We start from the raw sequence: 16,284 nt of genomic DNA, 5'->3' as shown, positions 1-16,284 counted from the left end.
CTGATTTTGCACGGGCACTTTGCACTGCTCCCTGAATCGGAACCTGAGCTTATTCATTTGTGGATGTTAACTGAATCTGTAAGTCAGCTATGCTGTTTACTTCTGAATATTATATTTCATTCTGGTGCGCTTAAAGTTATCGCTACTGTGTAATAGTAGCCTATGCTATTCACCAACTAAACATATCCTATTCAATGCGTTCACAGTCTCTTTCACGGGCATCATTTGTAGTTGCCTATTCACAAACTGTTTGCTCAAGCATAGCGTTTTCTCTGAGTTCACTTTGTGCTTTCTACCATGCACAAATAAAAATGTCACTGAACTTTTGCTGTGTAATTGTAACAATGAGCACTCAAACACACCAAACCAACAATCTATCTATAAATTACAGGAACGTCTGTCTGTCTGTATGTCTGTCTGTCTGTCTGTGTGTCTGTTAACCACATATCTCTCGAACCGTTAGTCCGATGGATTTCAAACTTGACAGGTGTCTTGCTACGGGCACGAGTAAGTGCAGTGCCAAGTTTGACGTTGTTTGGATGAGAAATGCAAAAGATATCGTTAAAAATACCAGTAAATGAAGCACTTAGAAGGTTGTGGTTTAAAAATAAACATTCTGACATTAGAGGGTTGTATCGGTCAAAGAAGCCCCAATAAGGTTGTGGTTTAAAAATAAACATTTTGATAAGCTACACTGTTTACTTCTGAATATTATATTTTATTCACGGCCATCATTTGTAGTAACCTATTCACAAACTGTTTGCTCAAGCGTAGCATTTTTTCAGAGTTCACTGTGTAGCCTGCTCCCTGAAATCTGTAAGTCACCTACGCCGTTTACTTCTGTATATTATACAGTGTTGTTTTCGTCAATGATGACGATAACGAAATGATTTCGTTGACGCACCTTTTTTTTATGACGATAACACGATGATTACTAGCTAAAAATGGCTCTAAGGTGACTAAAACATGACGAGACGTTTTCGAGTTTTCGAGTCTGACGTTCAATTAGGGTTGCCAACCATTCTGTATAATACGGAATTGTCCCGTAGCCTATTTGACACAATAAAGTCTTGTTCCGTATTGAACTGATACGGAACGCACTTTGTTCCGTATTTTTGAGAATAAATTCAGTGCAAATCCATGACAGACACATAGCTTCTAATATGTCAGACTATGAACGAAGACGTGTAGGCTATGAGAAAAAAAACCCGACGGTGCGGTAGATGCTAATTTCTCCCCGTTTGTCTATGATCAGCGTAGCGTTTTTAACATCTTGGAACATCATCAGAGAATGCCCTTTTAATTGGTCGTTTCGCATTGTGAGTCACGTATCATAGCAACGATGACGACAAGTGACAACAGCGGGAAATGTAAAAATGACTACCTCCGAGCAGCCGGCGAAAAAGAAAAGAAATGTAGATTTGAATGGGAAAATGACTACCCGTGGCTGGAATGCATGAGGGACAATGAATATAAGGCCAAGTGTACCATATGCCGTCGCGTTTTTTCTGCTTGTCACGGCGGAGTGTGTGATATTAAGCAGCACGCATCAGGAGATAATCTAATAATTCTGTTGAATAAGTTCGCACACAAGGCTACAGAAAACTGTTGTGTTTATTTTTCTTCAAATGCAGTCTAAGCCGGTGAGTTTTGAATGTTATATGTTGTATTTGTTTAAGTTAAAAATAAAACGTATTATAAACTAAACAAATCCATGGTTCATTGTTGGCAAAATGATCATGATAGCCTTTATATTTCACATCTATGTGGTTCAGTCTTGTATATTTATTAGGCCTACTTTGCTATTCTATAAATATATAGGCCTAATAAGTTGTATTATAATATGCTATAAGGTATGAAATATATTTATCTAAATGTATCAATTAGTTTCCACAATATTCATCAGAAGTCATCATCTCAGGGGTTATTTTTCAAAACAAAATGTTATGAATTGCAACACTTGCTACAACCTGTCAAACCTAAGCTGATTTCCAATACTTTTTAACCTAAATTAATTTGTTAAAGACTACTTTTTTTTTTCTTTTTTTTTTTTTACTAAAATTGACTAAAACTTGACTAAAACCTTTTTGCGTTTTCGTCGACTAAAACTTGACTAAAACTATCAAGTTTATAAGTGACTAAAATATGACTAAAACTAAAAAGCATTTTCGTCCAAAAGACTAAGACTAAAACTAAAAGGGCTGCCAAAAACAACACTGATATTATATCTATCTATAAATTTCTGTGTGTGTGTGTGTGTGTGTGTGTGTGTGTGTGTGTGTGTGTGTGTTATTCGCATATCTCTCGAACCGTTAGTCCGATGGATTTCAAACTTGACAGGTGTCTCACCACGGGCATGAGTAAGTGCAGTGCCAAGTTTGACATTGTTTGGATTAGAAATGCAAAAAATATCTGTAAATATATATCGGTAAAAGAAGCACGCACTGGCTTTTGCCACTCTAGCCGCTGGCCACTGCCCCTCTCACACTGCACACTGAGTGAGCACAGCCCAGGACCAGAAAAGCAAAAAAAAAGAAAGCAGCGGAGCTTAAGTAGCGTTTTCTCTGAGTTCCCTGTGTAGCCTGCTCCCTCAATCGTGTAGTTCAATTTTCCACATTTATTGTATGTCATTATGTCAGTATCAGTATTTGCTTTCTACCATGCACAAATAAAAATGTCACTGAACTTTTGCTGTGTAATTGTAACAATGAGCACTCAAATACACCAAACCAACAATTACTAAAAAAACACACACAAAATCTGATTTTGCACGCCACTTTGCACTGCTCCCTGAATCAACGCGCTTATATTCATTTGTGGATGATAACTGAATCTGTAAGTCAGCTATTCTGTTTTCTTCTGAATATTATATTTCATTCTGGTGCGCTTAACGTTATCGCTACTGTGTAATAGTAGCCTATGTTATTCACCAACTAAACATATCCAATTCAATGCGTTCACAGTCTCTTTCACGAGCACCAAACCAACAATTACTAAAAACACACACAAAAACTGATTTTGCACGGGCATTTTGCACTAGTTCAACTAAATAATACAAATTCACATACTACTCATCACAGCAATAAGTGCTAGTGGGTTGCGTTTCTTAAAAGCGAAGGCCATTGCCACCAATATTCTCTACGATCAAATTAGCTCAGAATGCTTTTGGGAAACGCAGCCCTGGTAATTACCTCTCCTCGGCTAAAACATTGTATTATGAATAGTCGTCTGACTGAATGCAAGTCCAGTTTTTCACAGAGAAAAGCAAAAGAGAAGCACAGCAAAGGAGCGGGGCCAATGCATTATGATTGAGAGGATAATGCACAGAATTTTTTCTCTTCAGCTGGCGTTAAAATCAGCCGTCAGGTTTTAAATGGTGTATTGCAAATACATTCCTCCTTGCATTACAATTGCAAGTTACACTATATTATGTCTAAAATGTACTGTATGCTCCATCTATTTAAATGAGCGTTCTCGGGGATTGTTTGTTATGCTTTGTGGTGTTGATGTGTTTTATATATTTTATATAGTGCTGGGCAACGATTAATCGCATCCAAAATAAAAGTTTGTGTTTACATATTATATGTGTGTGTACTGTGTATAATTATTTTGTATATATAAATACACACATATGCCTGTATATATTTAAGAAATATTTTCATGTATATACTGTATATATATGTATACATAATTTATATTAGATATAAATATAAATGTTTTATATATAAATAACACATTTTCTAATACTGTTTATACATGCATAATTATGTGTGTATTTATATATACAAAATAATTATACACAGTACACACACATATATTATGTAAACACAAACTTTTATTTTGAATGCAATCAATCGCGGTTAATTGTTGCCCAGCACTAATTTTATATATTATTATTATTATTATTATATTCACTTATATTATTTCTTTATATACTTTATATACCTTTCTGCACCCTCAACCCAAAACATCTCCCATTACCTATTGTTCTTTATAATGATTTTGCACTTTAATCTTACAATCATTGTGCATTATTGTATTTAAATGTTCAGAGTTCTTTTTGTTATAAGAAAAAGGTTATTAAATCTGTCATAGGATGACAATTTTTTTTGCAACTTATTCATTATTGTGTTAATACCGTATACTGTCATAAAAGCTTCAGCAATTATTGTGACATGAAAATTTGATACGTCAAATTCCTAATACGAACCGTGAGTTTTGTGATCCATTATACCCCAAATTATTGGCTAAAACAGAATGTTTTCTGGCTGTTTCTTACTTTTAGACTAGTCGACTGTTGAAAATTTCAGTTTTAAAACTGTGAAATTAGTCAAAGCGCATATTCCTAGCTCATTCAGGACATGTTTTTTTTTTGGGGGGGGTTTAGATGGGGTGTCTTAGGTTGATGTTATGTTTCGCTGTGTTTTTTTATTTATTTTTTGTGATATAAATAACATGTTGAGAACCATTTAACTTTTTTTGGTCTATGTTCTGTTCCATTCCCATGCACTCCGTCTCGCTGTTTTTAAATGCAAGACCATGTCCTGTGTGGACTGCTCCTTAGGTATTCTGTGCTGCCTACATTTTACAGCTGGGGCTAGGCTTCTCTGCCTTGTATTTTTTATTTATATTCATGGCTAGTAACTGTTCAGCACTAATTAATATATATATTTGGTTTATGGATGCTCAAGTTTCTATGTAGCTTTGAATCCTTTAATAAGATATTTAGGACATTTGGTCAGTTATATGTGTGTATTTTAATAATAATAATAATACATTTAATTTTTAGGCGCCTTTCAGATCACCCAAGGTCACCTTACAACAAAAAAATAGAAGTAAAAATAGTATTAGCTATTTAAGAACTAAAGTTAAAGTTTAATTAAAAGTAATTAAAAGCAACTAGCAAGCTAATGCTGATGGGGGGGAGGGGGTTCTTAAAGTTTATAGGCTGACTTGAAAAGATGAGTTTTGAGAGTGGTTTTGAACTGTGAAATGGAGTCTATGGCACGAATATGAGGGGGAAGAGAGTTCTAGAGTTTTGGTGCAGCATGGGAGAAGGCCCTTGCTCCCATTGTGGAGAGTCTGATGTCTGGGGTTGCCAGTAATCCTGCTGATGATGAACGGAGTGAGCGTGGGGGTATGTAGGTCTGTAGTAGTTCTGTGATATATGAGGGGGCGAGGTTGTGCAGGGCTTTGAATGTCATTAACAAGACTTTGAAGTTGATTCGTTGTGATATGGGGAGCCAGTGCAGTTGAATCAGCAGGGGTGTGACATGATCGGTAGACTTGGTACGGGTGATGATGCATGCAGCTGAGTTTTGGAGAAGTTGGAGCCGGTGGAGTAATTTATTGGGGATTCCTTGCAGGATCGCATTGCAATAGTCGATCCGAGAGGTCACCAGGGTGTTGACAAGAACTTCAGTGGAGTGTTGCGAAAGTGAGGGACGCAGTCTGGAGATGTTTCTGAGGTGAAAATAAGCCGTCCGACAGACATTATTGATGTGGTTGGAAAATGAAAAGGTACTGTCCAAAATAACTCCAAGGCTCTTTACCTGTTTAGAGATTGGTATGACATCCTCCCCAATGGAGACTGATGAAAGGTTGGATTTTGAGAGTGTGGATGGAGTGCCAATGAGCAGTAGCTCTGTTTTGTTACTATTAAGTTGGAGGTAATTGGTGGTCATCCATGCCTGGATGTCGTGGATACAGGTGGTGAGGGTGTTTGGGGGAAGTGTGGCAGTGGGCTTGGTAGATACATAGAGCTGTATGTCATCTGCATATGAGTGGAAGTGAATGCCATGATGTCTGAAAATATTGCCTAATGGAAGAAGGTAGATGATAAATAAAAGTGGCCCCAATACTGACCCCTGTGGAACTCCATGTTGGAGTGCTGAGCTCTCTGACTGGTGGTCTTCAATTTTGACAAAATATGTCCGGGCTGTCAGGTAGACAGAGGTAAACCACTTAAGGGCAGTTCCACAGACTCCTATACTTTCAAGCCGCTCAAGCAACAGTTGGTGGGATATTGTGTCGAAGGCGGCACTGAGGTCTAGGAGGATGAGAATGGATAGTAGGCCAGCATCAGCTGCACGGAGAAGATCATTAGTGATCTTGACAAGGGCTGTCTCGGTACTGTGGCGTGAACGGAACCCAGATTGAAATTGTTCAAGAAGATTATTATCCTGAAGGTAAGTCTGGAGTTGGATTGCAACCACTCTCTCGAGTATTTTGGAAATGAAGGGCAGGTTTGATATGGGACGATAATTATTAAGGTTGTAACAGTCCAGTCCTGTTTTTTTCAATGTGGGTCTGACTATCGCAGCTTTTAGTGATGCAGGCACTATGCCAGTTGACAAAGATGATTTGATAATGGAGGTTATCAGTTGTGTTAAGGCAGGTAGACAGGTCTTAACAAGGGAGGTGGGGATGGGGTCCAGGTGGCATGTAGAAGAGTTAGATTTGGTGATGAGCTCAAAGACTCCTCAGTTGGAAGACTGAAGTTACTGAAAACAGCAGGTGGGGCTAAATTTATCACAAATGCTGCTGGCAGTGCAGCCTGTGTGATGTTCGCCACGGCCAGTTGTTGATGGATTTTGGAGATTTTTGAATCAAAAAACTTAAGGAAAGCAGAGCAGTAATCATCAGAGATGTTGTTGGTGTTTGAATCTGGAGGTTTCAGTAGCCTTTTCACTGTGGAGAAAAGTTTCCTTGCATTTACATTTTAAAGTATAACTGTGCGTTCACACCGGACGCAAATAGCGCGTCAAATTCGCGCCTGCCGCGTCTAGTTATATGCTTGACCACTTTGTGTCCATTCGCGCGTCAAAAGACGGTAGCGGTCAGAACTCTACTTTGGACGGAGCGGGCGGTCTGACTGACAATAGCCCACTCCCGAAATCTTTTGACAGCGTATCCGCACTTCATTCTGACCACCTGTAGGCTACACCTACCTCTGAGGAGCTGTGTGGTACTGAAACCATTGTCAGTCAGCAACATTCTTTTTTTGCAAGGATGTTTGAAATAGTTTGGCAGAAAATAGCCTACTTCATTTGTCAGTAGGGCAATATGATTTTCGTTTATGTTTAGAAATTTGAGTGATAGGCTTCGTCCTATTTAATTTATGTTATTTATATTTCATAATTTTTTTCTGTGGCATTTTTTTCTCTGCTGACAGTAGGCCTACAATGTTAAAATAGCCTAATATTTATATTGACAGACCTCCTTAAATGTGTGTGTCCCGAATAAATAATAATAAAAAAAGGAATAAAGTTCAAAAGTCGGACTGTAAGCGAATGAGGCATGATTCACACCTTTATTAAAATGGCTGTAATCTGTTCTGTTACCACAATAGTACTTGATCTGTTTAAAATGATTTCCTTGATATATGCCTAAGGTGTTAAATTCAAAATTAAAATTTGTCTAATCCAGTAATTAATTTTTTCTATTTTTGATCTGAGCACAATCAGAAAATCAGAAAACCCGTCGTTATTCGTTTTTTAATTTTAGTTCAGGAAATAAATAATGGAAAAACAAGTCGTTTTTCATCTTTTTATTTTTGGTTTTAATTTGAAAAAACGATTGAACGAATGATCCCCGGACGGTGACTGACCCATCATATTCTGCGATTATAGGCCTATATAAGAGTATTTAATTTGTATCCATAGGCCTACTCTGTGTAGCTGGCCCGCCATCTACTGGCTAAAAAAAATATTGGCCCGCGGCCAAAGTTACTTGCCGACCCCTGGCGTAGTAGATATTCTTAGCTGTATTCAGCATGTTTTTATAGTGGAGAACATGTTCAGTGTACATTTGTTTGTGAACTGTAAGTCCTGTCTTGTTGCTGAGCCTCTCAAGACGTCGCCCTTTAGCCTTGAGCTGACGTAGCTCAGGTGAGTACCATGGAGCAGTATGGGCAAAGGAAACAGACCTAGTTTTTATAGGGGCTAGTGCATCAAGTGCTGTAGATAAGCAGTCATTGTAGTAGCCTACTAAGTCTGAGGGCATAGAAGTGGCAGCAGGGCTTGGGTATGAGGTAATTAATTCCATGAAATCTTCATTCTTTATATGTCTGATGTTACGGTATGACATTATCCTATTCACTTTAAATTTTCTGAGTGTCAAAGTAGCGTTGAACAAGACAACCTTGTGATCAGAAACCGGCAATTCAGACGAGTGAATATTAGATGGAGTAATGCCTGCACAACAAACTAAGTCAAGTGTATGTCCCTTTGAATGAGTTGTGAATCCAACATATTGGGTCATCCCAAAACAGTCCAGTGTTGCTTTAAAATCCTTTGTAGATGAATTTTCAGTGTGGTCGAAGTGGATATTAAAATCCCCCATCAGAATGATGTGAGGAGACATTTCATTAATTGTTGTTAAAATAGTTGAAAGTTCATGGTTAAAATACTTTGACGGCTTAGGTGGCCTATACAGCACGCCAATAACAGTGGGCGTGTGGCCGTGGAGTTTCACGGCCAGCATCTCAAATGAGGGCTGTTCTGGTAAATTAAGTAATTCCACCTTAAGAGACTCACGGTAGATCAACGCAAGACCACCCCCTTTCCCGGAAGTTCGAGGTTTTGACAGATAAACAAATCCAGGCGGAGTAGCAGAGTTTAAATGGAGAAAATCGTTTTGTTGTTGCCAAGTTTCGACTAGACCTAAATAATCCAAGTTTTGGTCAATAATAAGATCATTGATCAGAAGGCCATTGTTGGTGATGGAACGAACGTTGTAGAGGGCAAACTTGTGGGAAGTGTTGCACGATTTTGCGATGAATTTTGCCAGTGGAGTTAGCACTAGGGATGGCGAAAACTAACAATTTTTTGACTGACCACCGAGCCTCATTAGCCGGTTGAAACCGGTTAACCGATTAGTTTAATATATGCTACGCTATTTGAAATAACAGCCATTTCGAGCCGCGCCTGCAATTTCGCAATGCGGGTGTCGCGTTTTCAGGTGATACATCATAGATGATGTGCTACTACTGTATTTAAGCACTGTATCACACACACCGGACGCGCCGCGTCGCGCAGCGCCACGTCTTTTAAATTCGAACACATTATTCTCTATGAGTGTACACACACCGGCGGCGCCTTTCGGCGTCTGTCCGCGGCGCCCAGCTACGGCTCAGGACCTTGTTCAAAATCCTGCCGCGCCACAGAGCGCCATTTACATAGTTTTACATTAAATGTACATTTATTTGTCTCAAATCGTCATTAATGTATATACTGACTTCACCCTGTGCTGCAATATACATTTAGTTTTACACTAATTTACAGAAATCAGCTGCAAAATGAACTGATAGACCCGGCCTGTTCCTTGTCGGAAATGCAGTAGTTTCACCGGGAGCCACGGTGGATGTATTTTGGTCGCCAAAGGAGAATGTCTCGATGGAATTTGAGACTTCTCGGTAATTTGGTTTGCACCGAGGTTCGCAGTCGGTATAGCTCATCAGGTGAGTACTTCAGTGTTTTCTAGGTTGTGATGGTAGAGACCATAGTTGAAAGAATGATCCACAGTGTAAGCTTGAAGTTCACCATGATTTCAGCTTAACTTATAGCCGAACTAATCCGCACAAACTGATCAACAAAGATACAACAAAAAGTTCGAAAGAGGCAGCTGCAGCCAGAACGCGCCAGCGTTCGCCCAACCGGAAGTGATTTTAATTTTATTGCCATCACTACTTAATCATTGTCTGTCTTTTTCTCCGTTGCTCTTAAGATTGTGGATCCTTTGGCTCGTGGGCGGCAGTTTCGTTATGAAGAGTCTGAGCGACCAAGGACACCCCATACAGCATATTCTCCTTGGACCCCAGGTGTGACCTCTCTCTGCTCGTTCACCAGCCAGCGCTCCGGTTACACACGCTTGCCGAGGAGAAAAAGAGAATCTGTGGCTCGTATGAGCCTCCGTGCTGCGTCCAACCTTCTTAAGGTGTGTTTGTCACCATGGAAAGTCTTTACATCACACCTCTGTAGATATTTAGAATTTAGTATTTAAGATTTAATTAGTGTTTAATTAGTGAATTAAGATTTTTTGCATGTTAGCATTCACCTCCAGGTAAGGTACTTGTATGTGTATACATTTAAAGAGTTAGTTCACCCAAAAATGGGTGAACTCACCCTCATGTAATTTCAAACCAAACCTTTGTTCATCTTCGAAACACAAATGAAGATATTTTAATGAAATCTGAGAGATTTCTGTCCCTCCATTGACAGTCCATGCAACTACCACTTTGATGTTTCAAAAAGTTCTTAATGAGATTAAAACGAATCCATATGAATTGAGTGGTTTAGTCTCTTGGTTCTGAAGAGACATGATAGCTTTATATGATGAACAGATTTAATTTAGGCTTTTATTCACATTACATTTGTGCACATAAACATTCATTGACGCACACATCAGAAATGGTAAACAGAAGCCCAGCATGACTGCTTGATATGCGAGAACCAATGAGGTTCATTCTTTTGTGTTACACAGCATGTTTGAGCTTCTGCAAGAACCAAAGAGGTTTGTTCTCGTGTGTCAAGCAAGTACGATTGAGCTTCTGTTTATGATTACTGATCAATGTTTATATGTGAATAAAAAGCCTGAATTCAAGCTGTTCATCATATAAATCCATTGAGTCTTTTCACAAAATTTGGGCTAAACAGCTCGATTCATATGGATTAGTTTTAACGATCTCTTTGTGAACCTTTTGAAGCGAAAATGTGGAAGTTTAATGGAGGGACATAAATCTCTCAGATTTCATTTGAAATATTTTCATTCATCTTTGAAACACAAATGAGGATCTTACGGGTTTGGAATGGCATGAGGGTGAGTAAGTGATGAATTTATTTTTATTTTTGGGTGAACTAACCCTTTAAAGGAATAGTTCATCCTAAAATGAAAATTAATTAATAATTTACTCACCCTGGTGTTGTTCTAATGCCATATACCCTTCTTTCTTTTATGGACCACAAAAGGAGAATTTTTAAATAATGTCCCACTCGCCCTCATCCATTTAATGGCAGTGAATAGCGACCAGCATCAAGCAGAATGATCCCATGCAACACTTTATATTCTAAGTGTTTTAGGGGTATACGATAGGGTTTGGTGAAAAACAAACCAAAATTTAATGTATCATTTTACGGAAATCCTGACCTTGGCTGTTGGTCTTCTGTGCACTGCTACTCGACGTGCACGTTCGTGAGACTATTAGCTTCACAGTTCACTCTCTTGAGAAATCAAGATTAACAAAAACATTACATGAAATACAATCTATGTACCTTCTTTTGGGTAAAAAATATCTGTTGTGTTCATCATAGGGCTGTACGATTAATCATAATTGATTTTCGATTTTGGCTTCCAACGATTAGGAAAACAAGAAAATCAAGGTAAAATTATTTTCACCACATTCAGCTTTCATTCCTCCCTAAGCCAAACTTAACATACAAATCAGCTGAATAAGTGAGTGTTGTAAAATGCAGTCTACCGTTGCTAAACTGCAAGATGAGCCTGATATTAAACAGTGTCATTAAAAGTGCATTAATCTGCAAAAGAGACACTGTTCCCCAGGCGGCTTTCTGTACGCACTCCGAGACGGGATGGAATACGCATAAGCAAAGTATTCTGTGGGCTTTGGATTCACACCTAAATGGTCAAATAGCCTACACTCAGAAATGCCAAAATGCCATTTTGGTAAGTATCCTCGTAAACACAGTCTTTTATGTCTTAAGTGAATGTAAAAAAAATAAAAAAATAAAAACGCGTTTGTAACAGTATATTGGATCCGTGCAATCGGTCTTAAAGTGACAGCAGCTCAATATCACTGCTTCAGTCTGTGTCATTAATGTTAATCAAACAAAGGTAAAATCATTCACTGCTCTTGAATGAATAACTGTTGTAACTTTAATAAGCATTAATCTACATGTATACAGTTAAGACTATGCAGTGTTATTTAACATTTGATTGCTTTATTCAGTTTCTGTTGTAGACTATTACTTATCTGAATAATACTGTTAGCACATCTAACTGAAAAACAGATTTAGTTTGCAATTTGTTTTGACTGTTTTGTAGCTAACTTTTACTTAGCTACATTAGTATTAGTTTTTTATGATTATGAGTTTTGCCACAATCAAGCAAAAATAGTTTGTCGTAACAAGAATTTTTTGCGCTCACATTTGTCAACTGTCATTCTAATCAGAAAAAAGGAGTTCCGGTCCAGAGATATTTAACTCACTGAAGAAAGTACACAAATTCTTTTTGGGGATTTCTAGGCATTGTATTTCATGTCATGTATTTATTTATCTTGATTTCTCGCAACTTGTGGGCTTTTTCTGGGCGAGGCGGAGTGAACTGCGGCGCTAATAGAGTCTCATGAACACGCAAGTTGTGTAGCTGTGCATAGAAGACCATTGGCCAAGGTCAGGATTTTCGTTAAATACATTAAAAAATACATTAATACATTTCATTTTATTTTTCACAACACTTGGAATATTTGGCATGCATCACATGGAATCATTCTGTGCGTCTTTTTTAAAAAGCTTGATGCTGGTCACTTTTCACTGCCATTATATGGTTGAGCGTGAGTGGGACATTTCTTTTTTTAATTCTCCTTTTGTGATCCAAAAAGGAAAGAAAGACAATACTACATTGGAACAAAACCAGAGCGAGTAAATGATGACTTAATTTTCATTTTAAGGTGAACTATCACCTGCACGATTATGATAAATTATAGTAATGAGTATATACTGTACCTCTTTGATCATTATAAATGAATTGTCCAGTCCTATTATGGCTAAATGGCTGAGCTCAAATATTATTATTTATTTTTTGTCTGCTTGTATTATATTGGAATAAAAGAGGTTGTGTCATGTGGTACTGTCCTCTCCTGACATGTTCTGGTCCTGTAGGGTCGACAGGGTCTACAGGACACTCAAACTGGACGTGGATTTCAGAGGAGGAGTTTTGCTCGGCACAGTTGGCTCGAGGAAGACACTGTGGATACAGTGGACACCTCTGATTCAGTTTTTTTTAGCAAAGTGCGTATATTTATCTGGGTTTGTCTCCAATCTTTTCCTCTCCTCTGTGCTTAATTGTATTGAATGTGCACTCATAGTGTTCTTCAAATCTTATAAGTATCCTATATTTTGTTTTGAAAACTGCACTTGCAGATAATATTATATTAATGAAATAAAATGCTACATAAGTCTGCTCAAAGAGAGTACACGTTCACTTGCACTTTGTAATAAATTAAATGTTTTACCTTAAAGTATATTTAAAAAAAATTTAATAACCTTTTTATGTCGCACTTATTTTGATGTGTTGTCTAAATGCTTGTCGGTACCTTTGTCAAGACACGTCAACCATATTTCAAAGACAATAGAATTGTGAAGTTACATGAAAAGGTTTCCTTAAGAGTGCTTTTATAGATAGATAGACAAATAGATAGATAGATAATGTACACGTTTTAATGAATGTCTCTGTTCTTCTCTTTCACAGGTTGATGTTCATGAGGAGCTTTATTCTATGGCAGATGATGTTTTTGAGTCACCCCCTTTATCAGCTTCTTGTCCTGTGACAAATGTTTCTTTGGGCGAGGGAATATTATTCCCCAGCTTGTAAGTTAAAAGCAGAAGTTTTTAAGAATTTAAATTATAACAGTACATCCGTTGCCTTACAAAGCCTATTCAGTTTTCCTTCAGTATTCAGTTCCATTTCACTTTTTCTCTAGAGGAAAAAAAAATATCCCCAAAACTGTGACATCCTCTGGGAAAGCCTCTTCTCATCGTGGCGGTCGAATTGCCTCTAAAGTGAAGCACTTTGCGTTTAATAAGCAGAAGCGTCAGTATGGGATGGGCGTGGTGGGGAAGTGGCTGAACCGACACTATAGAGGCAGCCTCAGCAGCCAATTACAGAAACAACTAGAAGATTTTCACAGTCATCGGTGAGTAAGAACCCAATTAGGCTCCTCAAAAAGGAGCTTCTCAGCCTTAGATGTTGCTTTTAAACTATTCAGAGAAAGATGTGATCATTAATTGTTTCTTTGTCAGGCCATATTTTACCTACTGGATCACCTTTGTGCATATTGTCATAACACTGCTGGCCTGCATTACATATGGATTTGCTCCTGTGGGCTTTGCCCAGCATACCACTACTCAGCTGGTAAGATCACAAAAAGAGTTTGTTAGGAAGACCTCTAAGCTATAGGAAGATAATATATTATGTAATTATGTAACAGTCATTTTACATCTGTTATGTCAGACATTATGCAGCTCTTTCTGTGGGGGCCTGCTCTGATATTGTGTTACTGCACAAGAGTGTGAGCAATTACAAAACTGTTTATTATACGTTTAGTTGCACACTATCCATTCCATTCTTTTTTTCCCTCTTTTTTAAGGTACTGAGAAACAAAGGAATTTATGAGAGTGTAAAGCATGTGCAGCAGGAGAACTTCTGGATTGGTCCTTACTCTGTAAGTGACACATACAGTAGAGTGATTCACAATGTCAGACTTAACAGGATGTTTTTTGGAAGTTACTAAAGTTTTAATGATAAACTGCTATATTTACACTGGATATAAAAAGTCTACACACCCCTGTTTAGGCAGCTGTTTTTGTGATATAAAAAATTACACCAAGATAAATAATATCAGAACTTATGTACCTTTAATTTAAAAATTACACACTTAGGCATTGCCACTGAATACCAAAGTGACATTTCAGAGAGGGAAAAAAACGTATCACATCCCTGAACAAATACTTAGCTGAAGCACTCTTTTGATTTTATTACAGCACTCTGTCTGTTTGGATGGATTTATTACATAGTCTGTTTGGATAGATGTCTAACAGCTTGGCACATCTTTACTTGGGAATATTTTCCCACTGTTCTTTGCAAAAACATTCCAGATTTGATAAATTGCGAAGGGCATCTCCTGTGCACGGGCCTGTTCAGGTCCCTCCACAGATTTTCTTTAGGATTCAGGTCTGGGCTCTGGCTGAGCCATTCCAAAATATTTATCTTTCTTTGTTGAAGCCATTTTTTTTTTGATGATTTAGATGTGTGTTTTGGAGCGATGTCTTGCTATCATTGGAGCGTTGTCATGCTGTCATACTGTCATGTTTGTTTGACTTTATTGTCTGTTCAGATTTCCTGGACAGAAATTCATCTTTAAAGCTGGCATGAAAAACAAATACATCAACTACAAAAAACATTTACATCAACAATACTGTACAACCACATTATATACCACATAATTAAACACATGGGACATACAGTGAGGAAAATAAGTATTTGAACACCCTGCTATTTTGCAAGTTCTCCCACTTGGAAATCATGGAGGGGTCTGAAATTGTCATCGTAGGTGCATGTCCACTGTGAGAGACATAATCTAAAAAAAAAAAATCCAGAAATCACAATATATGATTTTTTAACTATTTATTTGTATGATACAGCTGCAAATAAGTATTTGAACACCTGTCTATCAGCTAGAATTCTGACCCTCAAAGATCTGTTAGTCTGCCTTTAAAATGTCCACCTCCACTCCATTTATTATCCTAAATTAGATGCACCTGTTTGAGGTCGTTAGCTGCATAAAGACACCTGTCCACCCCATACAAACAGTAAGAATAACTACTAACATGGCCAAGACCAAAGAGCTGTCCAAAGACACTAGAGACAAAATTGTACACCTCCACAAGCCTGGAAAGGGCTACGGGGAAATTGCCAAGCAGCTTGGTGAAAAAAGGTCCACTGTTGGAGCAATCATTAGAAAATGGAAGAAGCTAAACATGACTGTCAATCTCCCTCGGACTGGGGCTCCATGAAAGATCTCACCTCGTGGGGTCTCAATGATCCTAAGAAAGGTGAGAAATCAGCCCAGAACTACACGGGAGGAGCTGGTCAATGACCTGAAAAGAGCTGGGACCACTGTTTCCAAGGTTACTGTTGGTAATACACTAAGACGTCATGGTTTGAAATCATGCATGGCACGGAAGGTTCCCCTGCTTAAACCAGCACATGTCAAGGCCCGTCTTAAGTTTGCCAATGACCATTTGGATGATCCAGAGGAGTCATGGGAGAAAGTCATGTGGTCAGATGAGACCAAAATAGAACTTTTTGGTCATAATTCCACTAAACGTGTTTGGAGGAAGAAGAATGATGAGTACCATCCCAAGAACACCATCCCTACTGTGAAGCATGGGGGTGGTAGCATCATGCTTTGGGGGTGTTTTTCTGCACATGGGACAGGGCGACTGCACTGTATTAAGGAGAGGATGACCGGGGCCATGTATTGCGAGA

General features: G+C 38.3%; 1 protein-coding gene across 3 annotated transcripts in view; it reads left to right on the top strand.

Moving 5' to 3' along the window:
- The window catches only part of LOC311092555 (inactive rhomboid protein 2-like), a 288,243-nt gene that overhangs the window by 77,682 nt on the left and 194,277 nt on the right, over positions 1 to 16,284 (top strand). For all 3 annotated transcript variants that reach the window (XM_084129367.1, XM_084129369.1, XM_084129368.1), the window contains 6 exons: positions 9,727 to 9,936; positions 12,897 to 13,025; positions 13,486 to 13,604; positions 13,718 to 13,930; positions 14,037 to 14,148; positions 14,384 to 14,458. In XM_084129367.1, coding sequence (XP_083985493.1) covers positions 9,727 to 9,936; positions 12,897 to 13,025; positions 13,486 to 13,604; positions 13,718 to 13,930; positions 14,037 to 14,148; positions 14,384 to 14,458 — 858 coding nt within the window. The remainder of the gene's footprint in view (positions 1 to 9,726; positions 9,937 to 12,896; positions 13,026 to 13,485; positions 13,605 to 13,717; positions 13,931 to 14,036; positions 14,149 to 14,383; positions 14,459 to 16,284) is intronic.

The sequence above is a fragment of the Abramis brama genome, assembly GCF_963993115.1.
Source record: "Abramis brama genome assembly, chromosome: 11".
Taxonomy (NCBI): Eukaryota; Metazoa; Chordata; class Actinopteri; order Cypriniformes; family Leuciscidae; genus Abramis; species Abramis brama.
This window is presented reverse-complemented; position numbering and strand designations above follow the sequence as displayed.